Below are 23,685 nucleotides of genomic sequence, written 5' to 3' on the forward strand. Positions count from 1 at the left end.
GGTGCCTCCCCCTCCCGAGGTAAGTATCCCCCAGAGGGTTTCTTTTTGTTACAAGTTTTCTTTAAGCAATAAGTAACATTACTAATTGCAAAAGCAAATGTTCCTGCCTGGCACACCTGACCAAATCTGTACAGGTATCACTGAAACCCCCCTGCCCAGCGGTCATCCATATTATGGAGCCAATCTAATATGCATACAGACTGTTTCAGACTGGTTGATCCTCATCAGTGCATGGCATGCATTAACCTCCCTGCCAGTTATCCCGAGCTCAGCTGCCGCGGAGGATTCCTCAGGCCCTGCTGGGCCGATTTGCATAATTTTTTTTTTTGTTACACGCAGCTAGCACTTTGCGGGGATTTCCGGATGGGTATATGCGCCGGCGGCGATCGGCGCATTCGGGGGGACGCCGCAGGGAGGGGGGAAGCATGTAGCTAGCGCTAGGCTAGCTACATGCTAAAAAAAAAAAAATAATGCCAAAAAACACCCTCCCTGCCGTGCGCAGCAATTTTTTATAACGGCAGGGAGGTTAATGTGACTCTATGGGGTAGGCAGTGGCGTAGCTATGGAGCTCGGGACCCCGGTGTGAGTTTTACATTGGGGCCCCCCAAGCACTCTTTACGTAAAACTTGATATGGCACAACAAAACCTGCCAAGGTCATCTAAAGTATTAGAGGTGCAAGAAAGGGATAGGAAACAGTGTGTTAATGATTACTACCATTCAAAGCATCTACAGAAGTGATTATTACCAGCACAGGACCAATAAACAGCTAATACTTTGGTTAAGGAAGAGCCCAATGGGGCCCGATGCAGTCGCTACCTCTGCAACCCCTATTGCTACGCCCCTGGGGGTAGGACTTGAAATACCGAGAGTTTCAGATTGCACAGCAAGCTCATAGGGAACTAGAAGTCCTAGGAGTGTGAATATAAAGAAGCTGACACATCATTGCATTCCAGCAGTTCTGGAGGTGTTTAGCTACCAGGGACAACAAAGACACAAGATCTTGTCAGTTATGTTCCAGGGCCAAGAAAGCAACGGTGGGGGCCAAGAGGATGTGGGAAGCCCCTGGAGGACTCAGAGGTTTCCCTATTCTTAGCTATCTAATTTTCTCGTCTTTAGGTTCTCCTTGGGTACACGTTAAACGCTACACTGTTACTCAGACTTACCATTTTGAACCATCTGATGAATCAGGTTGTCCTCCAGGATGGCATAGCTGGCAAAGTTGCTGCCCACATCCACAAAGGTGGGCAGAGAGCCGGTGGTGACCCCTTTGATCCTCTGCATGGTGGTAGTGGGAGGGTCGGCCCGGAAGGGGTAGAGTCTGGCATGGCGCGGCTGGGATTGGCTGAGCTGGTGGATCACGTCCAGCTTGTTCTCGTATGGCTTTGGGTCGGTGTTCTGCGGGTCGTATTTGGCAAAGTCATATTTCAAGGCATCGATGATGACGATGACGGCTTTCTCGAACCTGTGCGGGAACCAGCAGGAACTGGCCTCAGGCCCGGCTTGGCTGTGGGGTCTAGAATAAGGAGGCTCAGAGCACAGACTCTGGTTGTTGAGTTCTATCCTCATAAGGAGAAAGCCGCTCATGAACAGCCAGATGCCAGAATAGAACAGGATGGAGAGCCAGGCCAGGAAAAGGAGCACCGGAGCCCTCTTCATCCTGCGGAGACAGACAGAAGCAGTCAATTCAAGCACAGCCATTACAGGGGCACAGACACATCAAGGAAGACCTGCCTGACCTACATCTCTGAACTCGTCCACAGACATACACCAAGCTGCCCCCTATGACCCCGCCAACGACCTGCACATCTTCCACCCCTACGTATGACTGCAGGCATTCTCAAGATCTGCCCCCACTCTCTGGAACTTCCTTCCACCACCCATCGGGTTCACCCCATCCTTCAACACCTTCAAACTGATGGAGCAGAGTGGTCTGCACATACATATAAAAATACATATATCCAGGCACATCGCCTCTAGTTAGGACATTAAATAAGTTATTAAGGAAAGGGAGGTGCTGAAGGGGGTGTGGCTAGAAAACAGCAAAAATCTATTCACCCTTCGCACTCTCGCATGCAAATGTTCAAACAAATGCATTCACAGATTCACTCACCCAGGCACCACTGTTATCCCTACAGCTAAGTTAAAAGCCGGGGTTTTAGTTCACAGAAGAATGCATTCTTATGCTTAGTCACCTATACTGCGCAGAAGTACCCAGGTAAACATAGGTGTCCTAACTCTGGCCCTGTAACATGCATAGTGCAGACATGCAAACACATTCATTGCATCAAACCTATCAATGGATTAGGAGAACACATCCTGACGTCCTCTCCTGGGACAGACAGTGCATCTTACCAATCGCACAAGGGAGCTAACGTTATGTGTCCATGTGCACCATGCACATACACCAGCATAAGCTGTGTGCATGCTAACAAACACATACAGGGAAAGGAGGGAGTGCACTGAATTAGACTCTAGCCACAGGGGTCAGTAACAAGAAAAAAATACATATATCCAGGCACATCGCCTCTAGTTAGGACATTAAATAAGTTATTAAGGAAAGGGAGGTGCTGAAGGGGGTGTGGCTAGAAAACAGCAAAAATCTATTCACCCTTCGCACTCTCGCATGCAAATGTTCAAACAAATGCATTCACAGATTCACTCATCCAGGCACAACTGTTATCCCTACAGCCAGAGCCGGGACAAGGTCCTCCAGCATCCAAGGCTGAGACACCAAAGTGCTCCCCTCCATCCCTGCCACCCCAGTCGTCACACACTGATTGCTATTAGACTAAGAGGCGCCACAGAGCCCACAACCTTTCCAACACCTTAATCTCTAGTTATCTGGCTTGCAGTCACTGTCATGTATCCCCTTTTCTTATTTCTTTCTGCTTCAAACACAATTAGGAATGACAGCTGAATGAATTCTGCGCCCCCTCCTACACTGCGCCCTGAGGCTGGAGCCTCTCCAGCCTATGCCTCGGCCCGGCTCTGCCTACAGCTAAGTTAAAAGCCGGGGTTTTAGTTCATAGAAGAATGCATTCTTATGCTTAGTCACCTATACTGCGCAGAAGTACCCAGGTAAACATAGGTGTCCTAACTCTGGCCCTGTAACATGCATAGTGCAGACATGCAAACACATTCATTGCATCAAACCTTAATAACTTATTTAATGTCCTAACTAGAGGCGATGTGCCTGGATATATGTATTTTTTTCTTGTTACTGACCCCTGTGGCTAGGGTCTAATTCAGTGCACTCCCTCCTTTCCCTGTATGTGTTTGTCAGCATGCAGACAGCTTATGCTGGTGTATGCGCATGGTGCACATGGACACATAACATTAGCTCCCTTGTGCGATTGGTAAGATGCACTATCTGTCCCAGGAGAGGACGTCAGGATGTGTGCTCCCAATCCATTGATAGGTTTGATGCAATGAATGTGTTTGCATGTCTGCACTATGCATGTTACAGGGCTAGAGTTAGGACACATATGTTTACCTGGGTACTTCTGCGCAGTATAGGTGACTAAGCATAAGAATGCATTCTTCTGTGAACTAAAACCCCGGCTTTTAACTTAGCTGTAGGGATAACAGTTGTGCCTGGATGAGTGAATCTGTGAATGCATTTGTTTGAACATTTGCATGTGAGTGTGCGAAGGGTGAATAGATTTTTGCACATACAGATAGGCACCCAGTATAACAAGTTAGAACTCTTTACTGAAGGAAAAACATGCAGAGATAAATCATACACCACCATCAGGAAATGCAGCTGGCGTAGAACAGAGAGGACCACCCAGAGTGAACACAGGAAACAACAAAACCATAGAGATCATCATTACAGACAGAACATTTATATCGCGCTTTTCTACTGGCGGACTCAAAGTGCCAGAGCTGCAGCCACTAGGACGCGCTCTATAGGCAGTAGCAGCGTTAGGGAGACTTGCCTAAGGTCTCCTACTGAATAGGCACTGGCTTACTAAGCAGGAAGAGCAGAGATTCAAACCCTGGTCTCAGAGGTGTCAGAGGCAGAGCTCTTAACCATTACACTATCCAGACAGTGACATACTGTATTGTGGTTGTTTTACTATACTGCAGTTTAAAGTAATAATGTTGTTAAATCAAAACAAACAACCCCTGAAAACTCATCTCTTCAAGATCGACCCCCTTCATCAGGTATCCTTGCACTGGAACTATATGATCTCTTAAGCTGGCCATACACTAGGCCGATTCACCGCCGATCGACAGCAGATTCGATCACTGGGATCGAATCTGCTGTCACATCGTTCACGCTACACGCTAAATTTCGATCTATTTCGTCCCGAAATAGATCGATCCCGGCGATCGCTCCATGCGGGAAATTACCGTCGCTCGCCCGCGGGTAGGGAGCGCGTCGCTAGCGGCGTTCGAGTGCCCGACAACCGACGCAATACAACTGCAATACATTACATCCTCCGCCGGCGCGACTCCCCAGGTCTCCGCTGTCTTCTCCGCGCTGGTCTGGTCTCTGGTATGCTTCACTTCTTCTTGTCCCGGCAGGAAGTTTAAACAGTAGAGTAGGGCTGCACGATTTTGGGTAAAAATCGAAATTGCGATTTTTCTGTTAGAAATTGAGATTTCGATTTATTCACGATTTTTTTTTTTCAAAACAAGCTTTAGCGGGGGGCAGGGTCAGGAGCCTAGCTATGGCGGGCTCTGTGTCAGAAAATTTTGCTGTGTATTCGCATTGCATTTCAGGCAATGCACATTTATAAAGTCTGAAGCCCTCTATGATGACCCCTCGGCTTAATGTGCGTGCGGTACTACTACTAATGTGCGGCGTACGGGACTCTTATGAGCCGGGCAGTGGGGGGCGGATCCACTGACAGAAGCAGTGCATATTCATGATGCTAATGAGCCGGGCGGCGGCGCGGGGGGGGGGGGGGGTCGAGTCCAGTCCGGAGCGGCACACGCAGCTTCACCAATCACTGGATAGCGATGGTATGACGGCAGCGGTAGGCGGAGCTGTACAGAGCGTACAGCTCCGCCTACCGCCTCCGTCATTCCATTGCTTTCCAGCGATTGGAGAAGCTCTGTGCCGCTCTGGACTGGACTCGCTCGCCCGACCCCCCCCCGGCTCATTAACATATGGAATATGCACTACGGCGTCTCCCCTCAGCGCGTAGCGGTAGGCGGACCATGCGGCCAAGCACGGGCACAGCGGGAACTAAACCGAAAACCGCCGGATACTGACGATCCCTAGATCGTCTTCTCAGGAACCGCGGTTTCGGTTTAAAACCGGAAAATCGTGCAGCCCTACAGTAGAGGGCGCTCTACTGTTTAAACTACCCCCAGACAGGAAGAAGTGAAGCATGCCGGACCCGGAGACCAGAGCGAAGAAGACAGCGGAGACCTGGGGAGTCGCGCCGGTGGTGCAGGTAATGATTCGGGGGGGGGGGGGAGGGGGGGGGGGTGTTGGGGGCGGATTGGCGGCAGCAAAACCACCACCACCACCACAGATTGTGAACGGTTTCAGGCTGAAATCGGTTCACAATCTGTTTGCAGTAAAGGCAGCCATACGATCCCGAGAGGGATCTATCGGTTGGTCGAATCTGATGGCAAATCGACCAGTGTATGGCCACCTTAAGACTCTAAAACTCTGTTGCTTGATCTTGCATCTTGTTGTCTGTCTCCCAATGTATCTATTGTTTAGTGCTACGTAATATATTGGTGCATTATAAAAACAATAAAAAGGAAGACAATAGCTGTCAATTCAAGCACTTTGACTAATGGGGCAAAGCAAAGTCAATTAATCCTCTGCACATTCTCTCACAAATTCTCATTCAAACATAATGATAAGGCACCACTATCCCTACAGCCAATTGAAAGTCAGAGGTTTTAGTTGGCAGAACAATGCATTCTTCTGTGCATTCACATACACTGCACGGTGGTTCCTCTGGTTAGTATGCCCTGTATCATGCATAAAGCAGCATGCAAGCATACAGTGCACCAAGCTATCAAACATTAGGAGCACATATCCTTATCACTCCTCTCATGAGGCAGATCAAGAGTAACCTCTCAAGGGCACTAGGATATAATTCCACCCGCACCACACACACCTGTCTAAATGCTGACAGCAGTTGCAGAACTGGAAAAGAGAGCAAAAATCAATACAAATGATCGGTTTAAAAAAAAGAAGATTGTAATCTTACTATACAGCGCATGATTTATTTCAAAAAAGCTCATTCTTTTATATTAGTGTGGAAAAAGCTTAGAAACTTTTGGGAGTTTTTATTAATTTCTGTTTAGAAATGTCCCCCAATTCCTGTATATAGAATCTCAAGGAAGCTGATTGGCTTTATTATGAAAAATTAAAAGACCCGACAGGCACCTAAACTTTTATTCACATGCCACACGCCTCCTGCTCACCCTTCCCCATTCTCCCTCTACAAGACACCTCCCCCCCATACCTCACAGGACACCCCCTGCTCACCATACCCCATCCCTTCCCCACAGGATACTTCCTATTCACTCCTCCTCCTCACCCTTCCCTTCCCCACAGAACTCCTCCTGCTCGTGCTTCCCGTCCCCACAGAACTTCTCCTGCTCGCCCTTCCCTTCCCCACAGGACTCCTCCTGCTCGCCCTCCCCCATTCCTGCCCTAACAGGACACGTCCTGCTCGCCCTCCCCCATAGGACACATCCTGCTTACCCTTCCCCACAGGACACCTCCTGCTCGCCCCTTCCCCTTTCATTCCCCACAGGACACGTCCTGCTCGCCCTCCCCAATCCCTTCCCTAACAGGACACGTCCTGCTCGCTCTCCCCCATAGGCCCCCGTAGGACAAGTCCTGCTTACCCTTCCCCCCTTTCCTTCTCCACAGGACACCTCCTGCTCGCCTTTCCCCATAGGAAACCTCCTGCTCACCCTCCCCCATCCCTTTCCCACAGGACATTTCCTGCTCGCTCTCCCCACAAGACATGTCCTGCCTGCCCTCCCCCATAGGACACCTCCTGCTCGCCCTCCCCCCATTCTGTCTCCGCAGGAAGCCCTCCTGTCACCATAGGACGCATCCTGTTTTCTCATCTCCACTAAAGCATGCCTTCTCCTAGCTTTTACCACCCCCCCCCCCCCCCCCCCAGCCCATAGGATGCTTCTTGCTCACTGTCACCCACCAATACTATGCCTCCTCCTTACTAGCAGCCCCTTCCATGGGGTGCCTCCTGCTAATGCTCCCTTGCCCCCACTTACAAGATGTTCCCTGCTCATCCTCCATGCCTCCTCTCTCCATAGGCTACTTCCTACTCACTCACCCCCCAAAAAAACATGCTTTATCTTTTCATCATCTTTGTAGGTGACAAAAGTCTACAGTGTGTCCAAGATTACACTCACCCCCTGACCTAAAGAGCCAGTCCCAAGGACTGGACTGTAAGACAAACATCTATTCTGCAGCAGATGGAGTGGTCACCTGAACTTACCTGTACTGCTATTCAGCTTTAGTGTCCAGGAAACAGGAAATGACCCTCATATACAAATCCGGGTAAGAAGTTATTCATGTGGCTGAACTCTAGTCCCAGACAATGTGATCAGCAACCCCCTCCTGTTTTTATAAATAAATACCTCCTATTGTATCTTCTGAGGCTTGCTAATTGAGGGATGGACAGACAGGTCTATCATGTTGATAAGTTTGTGTGGTTGAGAAAAGTCTATTACTGCAAGTTGTAGTAAATGTGATGTCAGGTAACATCAAAGGGATTCCTGTAACAAGGGCTATTGTTTGTGTGAGGTTGGCTGTAGAAGAGTCAATGGACAAAACCTCTGCATCTGGGTGTTGGAAGAGCCTGTTTCCACTATGGCTGAATGAGGCCTGTATATGCAGCGTTTCCCCGCAGGCGAGATGGCCAGAGAAGCACTGCCTGTCCGTTGTATGGCTTGCCATGTGATTCGCACTGCGGTGTGATTCTGGGCGGCATGCTGGACTTCCCACACCCTGAATAAGCGATTCGGATGCATACTCACATCACTACACGTTATGGCTTGCATGGTGCAGGAGGCACGCCAGCTGCATGCAAAGAAACCTGCACTAACTGGAGGAATATTCCAGAGACTTGTAACAGAACAGACACTGGGCAATGCACACCATCACCAACAGATTTGTCTAGCAAACCCCCCCGGAAAACTGCACATAGACGTTTAAAGTGGACCCGAACTCTTGCACAGGACAGAAGGAAAACCCAGAGAAATGCACCCTGTATGTATGTAGAGAGTTTAGCCCGTCTAATTCCCCTTCATTTGTGTCTAATGACAAGTTGTAATTTGATCCCTCAGATGTGTCAGCTCAGGAATCTCTTCTGCCATGACAGATAAGCTAATTTGTAAACACAGGATGCTAACAATATGTCTGCTTCCGTGAAAGCAGGAAGTAGACACACCGCAGAGCAGGATTTGTATCAGCTGTAACAAAGAAATGTTTTTCTTTAAAAGGTTATTATGCTGTTGCCTATCTTTTAGAGCAGCGAGGAAGTTCTGAGTTCAGGTCCGCTTTAAAGGGACCCGAGCACCTGGACCTGATAAATTATAAAATGAAACTTCCAATAAAGGAGATTTGAGATAAAATGGCCCATCTAGCCCACTGTCCATATGGAGTGTGCTGTGTCGCCCAGGAAGCAGCTTTTGGCAGTGTTGCGCACTCCTGGCTACTGCAATGCATGCAGGAGAAATAGTCCATTGATGTGGCCGGGAGATGTACTCACATAGAAGCACTACATCGCCTGGCATGTATTGTGGGGTCAGGAGAATGCAACAGCACCATGGGAGCTTCAAGCTGCGGCTGCTCCCTGGGAAATATGCCGCTCTCCATACGGAGCAGCCCCCCACAGGCAAATAGTTAGGCTCATCCCAATTTCTTCCAATGGCACACTATATTAAAGAAACACTGAAGCGAAATTTTTTTTATGATATTATGATTTGTATGTGTAGTACAGCTAAGAAATAAAACATTAAGATCAGATACATCAGTCTAATTCAGTCTTTCTCAACCAGGGTTCCTTGAGGACTCTGCAGGGGTTCCTTGGCATTTTCCCCCACCGTGGGGGAAGTATAATAGAGCACACTATAATAGGGGGTACTGTAAAAAGAAGCCTTAAATTGGGGTCAGAATAATAATGAGCACAGTATAATGCGTAGCAGTGTAATAGGGGTAGTGAAATTAACAGCCTCACCTACTTTTAAAGACCATGCCTCCAGAAAAATAAACGCAGGGGTTCCTCGAGATTAAAAATGTGTTTGTAGGGGTTCCTTGAGATCCAAATGTTATTTGTAGGGTTCCTCCAGGGTAAAAAGGTTGAGAAAGGCTGGTCTAATTGTTTCCAGTACAGGAAGAGTTAAGAAACTCCACTTGTTATCTCTATGCAAAAAGCCATTAATCTCTACGACTTTCAAAGTCGTGGAGAGGGCTGTTTTCTGACTTTTATTATCTCAACTGTTAGGCCTGGAACCCACTGAAATCAGCAAACGCAAAATGCAACCGCTAGCGTTTTGTCTGAGCGGTTTGCAAGCGGATTCATGCGCGTTTTTGGTCGTGTTTTGCAACATTGTATTTTTTTGCCCAGCGGGTGCGTAGCGTTTTGCGTTTTTATCCTGATTGGTCCTGTGAATTATTTTTCATTTTGTTACAGTGTGCTGAACCGCAAAACGCTAGCAAACCCGCTCAGTTTAGGTTTTGCTGAGCGTTTCTGCTAGCGTTTCAATACTTTACATTGAAGCACTAACGCTCCCAAAATGCTGCAGGTCCTGCGTTTACGTTTCTGGGAAACGCAAACGCTCCTGTGGAAGTTGCCCCATCCATTAACATCAGCTGAGCGTTTTGGCAAAACGCTAGCGTATCGCAGCGCTGCCAAAATGCTCAAAAAAACGCTCTTGTGGGTTCCAGCCCTCAGTTAGCTATTTACTTTTTCTCTGCCAGAGGAGAGGTCATTAGTTCACAGACTGCTCTGAAAGAATCATTTTGAATGCAGAGTGTTGTGTAATCTGCACATATTAGAGAATGATGCAATGTTAGAAAAAACACTATATACCTGAAAATAAAAATATGAGAATATTTTCTTTGCTGCTAATCTTCTAGTAATTATTCATAGTACACAACCAATTCATTATATCATATATTTTTTTTCGCTTCAGTGTCTCTTTAAAGGACTCCCGAGGCAAATTATTATAATCGTTTTTTACTCACCTGGGGCTTCTTCCAGCTCCAGGCAGCTATTTTAGTCAATCACCGCAGCTCTGGTCCTCCCCGTTGCCCCGCTAACTGCCAGTAATGATCGGCAAGCCAACACTCTTTACCGGCAGTTAGCGGGACACCGAGGAGGACCGGAGCTGCGGTGAGGGGCTGAAATGACTTCTAGGGGCCGGGAGAAGCCCCAGGTGAGTAAAAATAGATTATAATCGTTCGCCTTGGAAGTCCTTTAAGAACCTCCCTTACGGGGAGGTTAATGTTCTAATTTTTCAGGACCATGTGCTTGGGTCACTTTAAATGCAGTGCAACAGGAAGACCATCGGATAAATCGCGTGGCAAACAGATCGCACTAATGGAAATGCTTGCTGCAGATTCCATCCGTTTTATGTACCTAGCGATTTGTGAATCCACAAGAGATCCGGATTGGACTGCAGAATGCTACTAGTGAAAAATGGCCCTAAGGGCCTGAGCCCACTAACACAGTTCTGCGCTTTTCAGCATCTGTAACATTGATGTTTTGCTAAAAAGCAGACACAACTGCGCACTACTGCGTTAGTGGGCTCAGGCCCTAAAGCTACGAAGACACCGAAAGATGGGGTCATATGAAACAACCAATGAACAATCATTCCACAATCACTGACGTGAATGACGTGATGTGATGTGAACGACAACAGAAGATGTGTAACGAAATGCCAAATGATGCAGGATCTAGGCGAGATGCCGCAGGCTTTGCAGACGCACCGTTTAATAATCATTCATATCACTGTACATACTGCTGACTATGGATGATTATCTAAGGAAGTGTTCCGCCATAAATTTCCATGCACCATCTGAGTGAGGAGTCGTTCATCTTTGTTTTGATCGATTTTTCCTAAAGTCAAAATAAATAATCAGTTTAACTTACCTGGGGCTTCTTGCTGCCCCCTGGATTCCTCCTGTGCGGTCTGTCAAATCCCTCCATCGAGCAGCAGCGACTCCCGCAAAGCTGGCCGGGCACTGCTTGCCCTCCTCACCGCGCTCTACCGCTGTCGGGAACGCTCTGCACAAGCACAGTATGCATAAATCATTACTACGCAGAGTGATCCCGGCAGCGCGATCAAAGTGCGTGCAGCTCGCCGCCATGCATGCACGGTAGCCTCCGACCGGCCAGCTTAGCGGGGGGTCGCTGCTGCTTGATGGAGGGACTCGGAAGGATGGCTCGGGCACAGGATGACTCCAGCGGGCTGCAAGAAACCCAAGGTAAGTTAAACTGATTTTTTATTTTGACTTTAGTAAGCCTTTAATACAGACTGCAGATGACTGAGTGTCCATCCTCCTAATGATATCACATGATTAAGGCTGCTTTCACAGTGAGACGTTACAGGCGCACGTTAGTGCAGCCTGTAACGCACCCCACCGCACAGCAATGAAAAATCAATGGGCTGTTCACAGTGCCCACGTTGCGTTACATTGTAACGCAGCACATCCGTTGAGAGTGCTGCATGCTGTGCATTATGCGCGGCTAAGCCGTGTTAGACTGTGCGCACATGCTCAGTAGTGTTGGGGAGGAGTGGAGAGCGGCCGGGCACATGGCTTATTAATATTCACTGCACGGTGTGACGTGCAGTGTTTACTTCCTGGAGCGCCGCTCTGTGCGGCGATTGGCCGGGCGGGACCGCGTGATGCCGCATGCGTCCAAGAGTACGCATCACGGACACCAGAGTGAGCAGCACAACGCGGCTCACTCCGACGTCCACACCAGAGAGCACCAGGTGTTGCGTTAGGGGAACGTTATGTGCCCTATAACGTCCCCTAAACGCAACGTCCTGGTGTGTAAGTAAAATAATAGAAAAAAAATGTAATATAACACACAACAGCACAGCCACCTGAGCACGTATAACGATAGAACAAATGATATTGTGTACAATAAAATAAAGCACAGCCACCTGAGCACCTCCCCCTACAATGAAGTATTCTATTTCTATACATACAATAATAATTTAATAATAATATAGGATAACAGCAGCACGGTGGTGTAGTGGTTAGCGCTCTCGCCTTGCAGCGCTGGGCCCCCGGTTAGAATCCCAGCCAGGTCAACATCAGCAAGGAGTTTGTACGTTCTCCCCATGCCTGTGTGGGCTTCCTCTGGGTACTCTGGTTTCTTCCCACATCCCAAAATCATACAGAGAAGTTAATTGGCTTCCCCCTAAATTGGCCTCAAGCCCCCTCTACAGCATTCAATTCTAGGCGCGATCGATTAGATTGATTAAATCCGACATGTCTGATCGGGATTCGATCGATCGTGTGATCGAATTTGCTTAGTTTTCAATGCAAATCGATCACACAATCGATCAAATCTCGATCGGACATGTCTGATTTAATAGATCTAATCGAATTCGATCCAACCGAATTTGATTGATCGCGGCTGAAATTGAATGGTGTAGAGGGGGCTTTAGACTACAAAACATACACTACACAATGCATAGACATATGACTATGGTAGGATTAGATTGTGAGCTCCTCAGAGGGACAGTTAGGTGACAAGACAATATATACTCTGTACAGCGCTGCGGAAGATGTCGGGGGGGGGGGGGGGGGGTGTTGGGGGCGGATTGGCGGCAGCAAAACCACCACCACCACCACAGATTGTGAACGGTTTCAGGCTGAAATCGGTTCACAATCTGTTTGCAGTAAAGGCAGCCATACGATCCCGAGAGGGATCTATCGGTTGGTCGAATCTGATGGCAAATCGACCAGTGTATGGCCACCTTAAGACTCTAAAACTCTGTTGCTTGATCTTGCATCTTGTTGTCTGTCTCCCAATGTATCTATTGTTTAGTGCTACGTAATATATTGGTGCATTATAAAAACAATAAAAAGGAAGACAATAGCTGTCAATTCAAGCACTTTGACTAATGGGGCAAAGCAAAGTCAATTAATCCTCTGCACATTCTCTCACAAATTCTCATTCAAACATAATGATAAGGCACCACTATCCCTACAGCCAATTGAAAGTCAGAGGTTTTAGTTGGCAGAACAATGCATTCTTCTGTGCATTCACATACACTGCACGGTGGTTCCTCTGGTTAGTATGCCCTGTATCATGCATAAAGCAGCATGCAAGCATACAGTGCACCAAGCTATCAAACATTAGGAGCACATATCCTTATCACTCCTCTCATGAGGCAGATCAAGAGTAACCTCTCAAGGGCACTAGGATATAATTCCACCCGCACCACACACACCTGTCTAAATGCTGACAGCAGTTGCAGAACTGGAAAAGAGAGCAAAAATCAATACAAATGATCGGTTTAAAAAAAAGAAGATTGTAATCTTACTATACAGCGCATGATTTATTTCAAAAAAGCTCATTCTTTTATATTAGTGTGGAAAAAGCTTAGAAACTTTTGGGAGTTTTTATTAATTTCTGTTTAGAAATGTCCCCCAATTCCTGTATATAGAATCTCAAGGAAGCTGATTGGCTTTATTATGAAAAATTAAAAGACCCGACAGGCACCTAAACTTTTATTCACATGCCACACGCCTCCTGCTCACCCTTCCCCATTCTCCCTCTACAAGACACCTCCCCCCCATACCTCACAGGACACCCCCTGCTCACCATACCCCATCCCTTCCCCACAGGATACTTCCTATTCACTCCTCCTCCTCACCCTTCCCTTCCCCACAGAACTCCTACTGCTCGTGCTTCCCGTCCCCACAGAACTTCTCCTGCTCGCCCTTCCCTTCCCCACAGGACTCCTCCTGCTCGCCCTCCCCCATTCCTGCCCTAACAGGACACGTCCTGCTCGCCCTCCCCCATAGGACACATCCTGCTTACCCTTCCCCACAGGACACCTCCTGCTCGCCCCTTCCCCTTTCATTCCCCACAGGACACGTCCTGCTCGCCCTCCCCAATCCCTTCCCTAACAGGACACGTCCTGCTCGCTCTCCCCCATAGGCCCCCGTAGGACAAGTCCTGCTTACCCTTCCCCCCTTTCCTTCTCCACAGGACACCTCCTGCTCGCCTTTCCCCATAGGAAACCTCCTGCTCACCCTCCCCCATCCCTTTCCCACAGGACATTTCCTGCTCGCTCTCCCCACAAGACATGTCCTGCCTGCCCTCCCCCATAGGACACCTCCTGCTCGCCCTCCCCCCATTCTGTCTCCGCAGGAAGCCCTCCTGTCACCATAGGACGCATCCTGTTTTCTCATCTCCACTAAAGCATGCCTTCTCCTAGCTTTTACCACCCCCCCCCCAGCCCATAGGATGCTTCTTGCTCACTGTCACCCACCAATACTATGCCTCCTCCTTACTAGCAGCCCCTTCCATGGGGTGCCTCCTGCTAATGCTCCCTTGCCCCCACTTACAAGATGTTCCCTGCTCATCCTCCATGCCTCCTCTCTCCATAGGCTACTTCCTACTCACTCACCCCCCAAAAAAACATGCTTTATCTTTTCATCATCTTTGTAGGTGACAAAAGTCTACAGTGTGTCCAAGATTACACTCACCCCCTGACCTAAAGAGCCAGTCCCAAGGACTGGACTGTAAGACAAACATCTATTCTGCAGCAGATGGAGTGGTCACCTGAACTTACCTGTACTGCTATTCAGCTTTAGTGTCCAGGAAACAGGAAATGACCCTCATATACAAATCCGGGTAAGAAGTTATTCATGTGGCTGAACTCTAGTCCCAGACAATGTGATCAGCAACCCCCTCCTGTTTTTATAAATAAATACCTCCTATTGTATCTTCTGAGGCTTGCTAATTGAGGGATGGACAGACAGGTCTATCATGTTGATAAGTTTGTGTGGTTGAGAAAAGTCTATTACTGCAAGTTGTAGTAAATGTGATGTCAGGTAACATCAAAGGGATTCCTGTAACAAGGGCTATTGTTTGTGTGAGGTTGGCTGTAGAAGAGTCAATGGACAAAACCTCTGCATCTGGGTGTTGGAAGAGCCTGTTTCCACTATGGCTGAATGAGGCCTGTATATGCAGCGTTTCCCCGCAGGCGAGATGGCCAGAGAAGCACTGCCTGTCCGTTGTATGGCTTGCCATGTGATTCGCACTGCGGTGTGATTCTGGGCGGCATGCTGGACTTCCCACACCCTGAATAAGCGATTCGGATGCATACTCACATCACTACACGTTATGGCTTGCATGGTGCAGGAGGCACGCCAGCTGCATGCAAAGAAACCTGCACTAACTGGAGGAATATTCCAGAGACTTGTAACAGAACAGACACTGGGCAATGCACACCATCACCAACAGATTTGTCTAGCAAACCCCCCCGGAAAACTGCACATAGACGTTTAAAGTGGACCCGAACTCTTGCACAGGACAGAAGGAAAACCCAGAGAAATGCACCCTGTATGTATGTAGAGAGTTTAGCCCGTCTAATTCCCCTTCATTTGTGTCTAATGACAAGTTGTAATTTGATCCCTCAGATGTGTCAGCTCAGGAATCTCTTCTGCCATGACAGATAAGCTAATTTGTAAACACAGGATGCTAACAATATGTCTGCTTCCGTGAAAGCAGGAAGTAGACACACCGCAGAGCAGGATTTGTATCAGCTGTAACAAAGAAATGTTTTTCTTTAAAAGGTTATTATGCTGTTGCCTATCTTTTAGAGCAGCGAGGAAGTTCTGAGTTCAGGTCCGCTTTAAAGGGACCCGAGCACCTGGACCTGATAAATTATAAAATGAAACTTCCAATAAAGGAGATTTGAGATAAAATGGCCCATCTAGCCCACTGTCCATATGGAGTGTGCTGTGTCGCCCAGGAAGCAGCTTTTGGCAGTGTTGCGCACTCCTGGCTACTGCAATGCATGCAGGAGAAATAGTCCATTGATGTGGCCGGGAGATGTACTCACATAGAAGCACTACATCGCCTGGCATGTATTGTGGGGTCAGGAGAATGCAACAGCACCATGGGAGCTTCAAGCTGCGGCTGCTCCCTGGGAAATATGCCGCTCTCCATACGGAGCAGCCCCCCACAGGCAAATAGTTAGGCTCATCCCAATTTCTTCCAATGGCACACTATATTAAAGAAACACTGAAGCGAAATTTTTTTTATGATATTATGATTTGTATGTGTAGTACAGCTAAGAAATAAAACATTAAGATCAGATACATCAGTCTAATTCAGTCTTTCTCAACCAGGGTTCCTTGAGGACTCTGCAGGGGTTCCTTGGCATTTTCCCCCACCGTGGGGGAAGTATAATAGAGCACACTATAATAGGGGGTACTGTAAAAAGAAGCCTTAAATTGGGGTCAGAATAATAATGAGCACAGTATAATGCGTAGCAGTGTAATAGGGGTAGTGAAATTAACAGCCTCACCTACTTTTAAAGACCATGCCTCCAGAAAAATAAACGCAGGGGTTCCTCGAGATTAAAAATGTGTTTGTAGGGGTTCCTTGAGATCCAAATGTTATTTGTAGGGTTCCTCCAGGGTAAAAAGGTTGAGAAAGGCTGGTCTAATTGTTTCCAGTACAGGAAGAGTTAAGAAACTCCACTTGTTATCTCTATGCAAAAAGCCATTAATCTCTACGACTTTCAAAGTCGTGGAGAGGGCTGTTTTCTGACTTTTATTATCTCAACTGTTAGGCCTGGAACCCACTGAAATCAGCAAACGCAAAATGCAACCGCTAGCGTTTTGTCTGAGCGGTTTGCAAGCGGATTCATGCGCGTTTTTGGTCGTGTTTTGCAACATTGTATTTTTTTGCCCAGCGGGTGCGTAGCGTTTTGCGTTTTTATCCTGATTGGTCCTGTGAATTATTTTTCATTTTGTTACAGTGTGCTGAACCGCAAAACGCTAGCAAACCCGCTCAGTTTAGGTTTTGCTGAGCGTTTCTGCTAGCGTTTCAATACTTTACATTGAAGCACTAACGCTCCCAAAATGCTGCAGGTCCTGCGTTTACGTTTCTGGGAAACGCAAACGCTCCTGTGGAAGTTGCCCCATCCATTAACATCAGCTGAGCGTTTTGGCAAAACGCTAGCGTATCGCAGCGCTGCCAAAATGCTCAAAAAAAACGCTCTTGTGGGTTCCAGCCCTCAGTTAGCTATTTACTTTTTCTCTGCCAGAGGAGAGGTCATTAGTTCACAGACTGCTCTGAAAGAATCATTTTGAATGCAGAGTGTTGTGTAATCTGCACATATTAGAGAATGATGCAATGTTAGAAAAAACACTATATACCTGAAAATAAAAATATGAGAATATTTTCTTTGCTGCTAATCTTCTAGTAATTATTCATAGTACACAACCAATTCATTATATCATATATTTTTTTTCGCTTCAGTGTCTCTTTAAAGGACTCCCGAGGCAAATTATTATAATCGTTTTTTACTCACCTGGGGCTTCTTCCAGCTCCAGGCAGCTATTTTAGTCAATCACCGCAGCTCTGGTCCTCCCCGTTGCCCCGCTAACTGCCAGTAATGATCGGCAAGCCAACACTCTTTACCGGCAGTTAGCGGGACACCGAGGAGGACCGGAGCTGCGGTGAGGGGCTGAAATGACTTCTAGGGGCCGGGAGAAGCCCCAGGTGAGTAAAAATAGATTATAATCGTTCGCCTTGGAAGTCCTTTAAGAACCTCCCTTACGGGGAGGTTAATGTTCTAATTTTTCAGGACCATGTGCTTGGGTCACTTTAAATGCAGTGCAACAGGAAGACCATCGGATAAATCGCGTGGCAAACAGATCGCACTAATGGAAATGCTTGCTGCAGATTCCATCCGTTTTATGTACCTAGCGATTTGTGAATCCACAAGAGATCCGGATTGGACTGCAGAATGCTACTAGTGAAAAATGGCCCTAAGGGCCTGAGCCCACTAACACAGTTCTGCGCTTTTCAGCATCTGTAACATTGATGTTTTGCTAAAAAGCAGACACAACTGCGCACTACTGCGTTAGTGGGCTCAGGCCCTAAAGCTACGAAGACACCGAAAGATGGGGTCATATGAAACAACCAATGAACAATCATTCCACAATCACTGACGTGAATGACGTGATGTGATGTGAACGACAACAGAAGATGTGTAACGAAATGCCAAATGATGCAGGATCTAGGCGAGATGCCGTAGGCTTTGCAGACGCACCGTTTAATAATCATTCATATCACTGTACATACTGCTGACTATGGATGATTATCTAAGGAAGTGTTCCGCCATAAATTTCCATGCACCATCTGAGTGAGGAGTCGTTCATCTTTGTTTTGATCGATTTTTCCTAAAGTCAAAATAAATAATCAGTTTAACTTACCTGGGGCTTCTTGCTGCCCCCTGGATTCCTCCTGTGCGGTCTGTCAAATCCCTCCATCGAGCAGCAGCGACTCCCGCAAAGCTGGCCGGGCACTGCTTGCCCTCCTCACCGCGCTCTACCGCTGTCGGGAACGCTCTGCACAAGCACAGTATGCATAAATCATTACTACGCAGAGTGATCCCGGCAGCGCGATCAAAGTGCGTGCAGCTCGCCGCCATGCATGCACGGTAGCCTCCGACCGGCCAGCTTAGCGGGGGGTCGCTGCTGCTTGATGGAGGGACTCGGAAGGATGGCTCGGGCACAGGATGACTCCAGCGGGCTGCAAGAAACCCAAGGTAAGTTAAACTGATTTTTTATTTTGACTTTAGTAAGCCTTTAATACAGACTGCAGATGACTGAGTGTCCATCCTCCTAATGATATCACATGATTAAGGCTGCTTTCACAGTGAGACGTTACAGGCGCACGTTAGTGCAGCCTGTAACGCACCCCACCGCACAGCAATGAAAAATCAATGGGCTGTTCACAGTGCCCACGTTGCGTTACATTGTAACGCAGCACATCCGTTGAGTGCTGCATGCTGTGCATTATGCGCGGCTAAGCCGTGTTAGACTGTGCGCACATGCTCAGTAGTGTTGGGGAGGAGTGGAGAGCGGCCGGGCACATGGCTTATTAATATTCACTGCACGGTGTGACGTGCAGTGTTTACTTCCTGGAGCGCCGCTCTGTGCGGCGATTGGCCGGGCGGGACCGCGTGATGCCGCATGCGTCCAAGAGTACGCATCACGGACACCAGAGTGAGCAGCACAACGCGGCTCACTCCGACGTCCACACCAGAGAGCACCAGGTGTTGCGTTAGGGGAACGTTATGTGCCCTATAACGTCCCCTAAACGCAACGTCCTGGTGTGTAAGTAAAATAATAGAAAAAAAATGTAATATAACACACAACAGCACAGCCACCTGAGCACGTATAACGATAGAACAAATGATATTGTGTACAATAAAATAAAGCACAGCCACCTGAGCACCTCCCCCTACAATGAAGTATTCTATTTCTATACATACAATAATAATTTAATAATAATATAGGATAACAGCAGCACGGTGGTGTAGTGGTTAGCGCTCTCGCCTTGCAGCGCTGGGCCCCCGGTTAGAATCCCAGCCAGGTCAACATCAGCAAGGAGTTTGTACGTTCTCCCCATGCCTGTGTGGGCTTCCTCTGGGTACTCTGGTTTCTTCCCACATCCCAAAATCATACAGAGAAGTTAATTGGCTTCCCCCTAAATTGGCCTCAAGCCCCCTCTACAGCATTCAATTCTAGGCGCGATCGATTAGATTGATTAAATCCGACATGTCTGATCGGGATTCGATCGATCGTGTGATCGAATTTGCTTAGTTTTCAATGCAAATCGATCACACAATCGATCAAATCTCGATCGGACATGTCTGATTTAATAGATCTAATCGAATTCGATCCAACCGAATTTGATTGATCGCGGCTGAAATTGAATGGTGTAGAGGGGGCTTTAGACTACAAAACATACACTACACAATGCATAGACATATGACTATGGTAGGATTAGATTGTGAGCTCCTCAGAGGGACAGTTAGGTGACAAGACAATATATACTCTGTACAGCGCTGCGGAAGATGTCGGTACTATATAAATACTAAATAATAATAATTACAGCAGAGAGCCCAGTTACCTCCCACAGCTGTCAGTGATAGAATGTATACATTATTATGATATATAATACAGCACAGAGCACTGTCACCTGAGCCCCTCCCCTACAATAACAGGCTATATGATACAATGTACAATAAAATACAGCACAGCCACCTAAGCTGAGCCCCTCCCCTACAATAACAGGCTATATGATACAATGTACAATAAAATACAGTACAGTCACCTGAGCTGAGCCCCTCCCCTACAATAACAGGCTATATGATATAATGTACAATACAGTACAGTCACCTGAGCTGAGCCCCTCCCCTACAATAACAGGCTATATGATATAATGTACAATACAGTACAGTCACCTGAGCTGAGCCCCTCCCCTACAATAACAGGCTATATGATATAATGTACAATACAATACAGCACAGCCACCTGAGCTGAGCCCCTCCCCTACAATAACAGGCTATATGATATAATGTACAATAAAATACAGCACAGCCACCTGAGCTGAGCTCCTCCCCTACAATAACAGGCTATATGATATAATGTACAATACAATACAGCCACCTGAGCTGAGCCCCTCCCCTACAATAACAGGCTATATGATATAATGTACAATAAAATACAGCACAGCCACCTGAGCTGAGCCCCTCCCCTACAACAACAGGCTATATGATATAATGTAAAATACAATACAGTACAGCTACCTGAGCTGAGCCCCTCCCCTACAATAACAGGCTATATGATATAATGTACAATACAGTACAGCCACCTGAGCTGAGCCCCTCCCCTACAATAACAGGCTATATGATATAATGTACAATACAATACAGTACAGTCACCTGAGCTGAGCCCCTCCCCTACAATAACAGGCTATATGATATAATGTACAATAAAATGCAGCACAGCCACCTGAGCTGAGCCCCTCCCCTACAATAACAGGCTATATGATATAATGTACAATACAATACAGTACAGTCACCTGAGCTGAGCCCCTCCCCTACAATAACAGGCTATATGATATAATGTACAATAAAATACAGCACAGCCACCTGAGCTGAGACCCTCCCCTACAATAACAGGCTATATGATATAATGTACAATAAAATACAGCACAGCCACCTGAGCTGAGACCCTCCCCACAATAACAGGCTATATGATATAATCTATATATATAAAATCGGATGTGTGTATGTGTGTGTATGTATGTGCCGCGATCACGCAAAAACGGCTTGACCGATTTGAACGAAACTTGGTATACAGATCCCTTACTACCTGGGATGATATGTTCTGGGGGTCTCGCGGCCCCCCTGCACACATGGGCGGAGCTACAAACAGCGAATCAGATTTCACCCATTCAAGTCATGGGAAAAAATGTAAAAGGCTGCCATTCTGCCAGTAATCAAGCCAGAGTCCCCACACATGGCACAGTTGGTCACTTGGTGACCGAGGTTACAAATCTAGGAAAAGTGGGCGGAGCATAAAACAGCCAATCAAATTTCAACCATTCATTTTCAATGAGAAAATGTAAACTGCAGCCATTCTTAGACTGTTAATCGCAGGGTTCTCAAACTTGCCACAGTTGGTCACTGGGTGAATGCGATTAAGATTCAAGAAAGTGGGTGGAGCCTAAAAAAGCCAATCAAAATTCACCTATTGATTTTCAAGGGGAATATTTAAACTGCTGCCATTCTTACACTGTTAATGGCAGAGGCTTCAAACTTCCTACAGTGTGTCTTTGGGTTACTGGGGTCCAAATTCACTAAAGGGGCGGGGACAAAAAGATTTCCTTGGTGGATAAACTGCTTCCATTCACACATTTTTGATGCCAGGAACCTGAAAGCTCAAACTTTGTCATTGAGTGACTGTGTGTCCAGGTTACAAAAAGTGGGCGGAGCCAAAAACAAATCTGACTAGGAAAATATAAACTGTAGGCATTCTTACACCATTAATGGCAGGGTTCTCAAACTTTGCACAGTTGTTCACTGGGTGAATGAGATTAAGAATTTGGAAGGTAGGTGGAGCCTACAACAGCCAATAGAAATTCACCTTTCGATTTTCAAAGGGAATATTTAAGCTGCTACCATTCTACAGTACAGCCACCTGAGCTGAGCCCCTCCCCTACAATAACAGGCTATATGATATAATGTACAATACAATACAGTACAGCCACCTGAGCTGAGCCCCTCCCCTACAGTAACAGGCTATATGATATAATGTACAATACAGTACAGTCACCTGAGCTGAGCCCCTTCCCTACAATAACAGGCTATATGATATAATGTACAATACAATACAGCACAGCCACCTGAGCCCCTACAATAACAGGCTATATGATATAATGTACAATAAAATACAGCGCAGCCACCTGAGCTGAGCCCCTCCCCTACAATAACAGGCTATATGATACAATGTACAATACAATACAGTACAGCCACCTGAGCTGAGCCCCTCCCCTACAATAACAGGCTATATGATATAATGTACAATAAAATACAGCACAGCCACCTGAGCTGAGCCCCTCCCCTACAATAACAGGCTATATGATATAATGTACAATACAATACAGTACAGCCACCTGAGCTGAGCCCCTCCCCTACAATAACAGGCTATATGATATAATGTACAATACAATACAGTACAGTCACCTGAGCTGAGCCCCTCCCCTACAATAACAGGCTATATGATATAATGTACAATAAAATACAGCGCAGCCACCTGAGCTGAGCCCCTCCCCTACAATAACAGGCTATATGATACAATGTACAATACAATACAGTACAGCCACCTGAGCTGAGCCCCTCCCCTACAATAACAGGCTATATGATATAATGTACAATAAAATACAGCAAAGCCACCTGAGCTGAGCCCCTCCCCTACAATAACAGGCTATATGATATAATGTACAATAAAATACAGCACAGCCACCTGAGCTGAGCCCCTCCCCTACAATAACAGGCTATATGATACAATGTACAATACAATACAGTACAGCCACCTGAGCTGAGCCCCTCCCCTACAATAACAGGCTATATGATATAATGTACAATAAAATACAGCACAGTCACCTGAGCTGAGCCCCTCCCCTACAATAACAGGCTATATGATATAATGTACAATAAAATACAGCACAGTCACCTGAGCTGAGCCCCTTCCCCTACAATAACAGGCTATATGATATAATGTACAATACAGTACAGTCACCTGAGCTGAGCCCCTCCCCTACAATAACAGGCTATATGATATAATGTACAATACAATACAGTACAGCCACCTGAGCTGAGCCCCTCCCCTACAATAACAGGCTATATGATATAATGTACAATAAAATACAGTACAGCCACCTGAGCTGAGCCCCTCCCCTACAATAACAGGCTATATGATATAATGTACAATAAAATACAGCACAGCCACCTGAGCCCCTCCCCCAGCTGCCAGTGATACAATGTATACATTATTATTATTATGCTATATAATCCAGCACAGAACAGTCACCTGAGCCTCTGCTCCCTCCTCTCCTCCAGTCACAGTCACTCTGAGGTCAGGAAGACCCGGAAGCGCAGACCAC

At 46.9% G+C, this 23,685-nt stretch overlaps 1 protein-coding gene across 2 annotated transcripts in view; it reads right to left on the bottom strand.

The window, feature by feature from the left end:
• Window positions 1–23,671, bottom strand: part of PIGO (phosphatidylinositol glycan anchor biosynthesis class O) — a 64,687-nt gene extending 41,016 nt beyond the window's left edge. For both annotated transcript variants that reach the window (XM_068252490.1, XM_068252498.1), the window contains exons 1-2: window positions 23,613–23,671; window positions 1,165–1,658 (exon numbers count right to left, since the gene is read on the bottom strand). In XM_068252490.1, the coding sequence (XP_068108591.1) occupies window positions 1,165–1,657 (493 nt within the window). In that variant the 5' untranslated portion in view covers window position 1,658; window positions 23,613–23,671. The remainder of the gene's footprint in view (window positions 1–1,164; window positions 1,659–23,612) is intronic.
• Between the last annotated feature and the right edge of the window lie 14 nt (window positions 23,672–23,685).

This window comes from Hyperolius riggenbachi, chromosome 1 (assembly GCF_040937935.1).
Source record: "Hyperolius riggenbachi isolate aHypRig1 chromosome 1, aHypRig1.pri, whole genome shotgun sequence".
NCBI lineage: Eukaryota > Metazoa > Chordata > Amphibia > Anura > Hyperoliidae > Hyperolius > Hyperolius riggenbachi.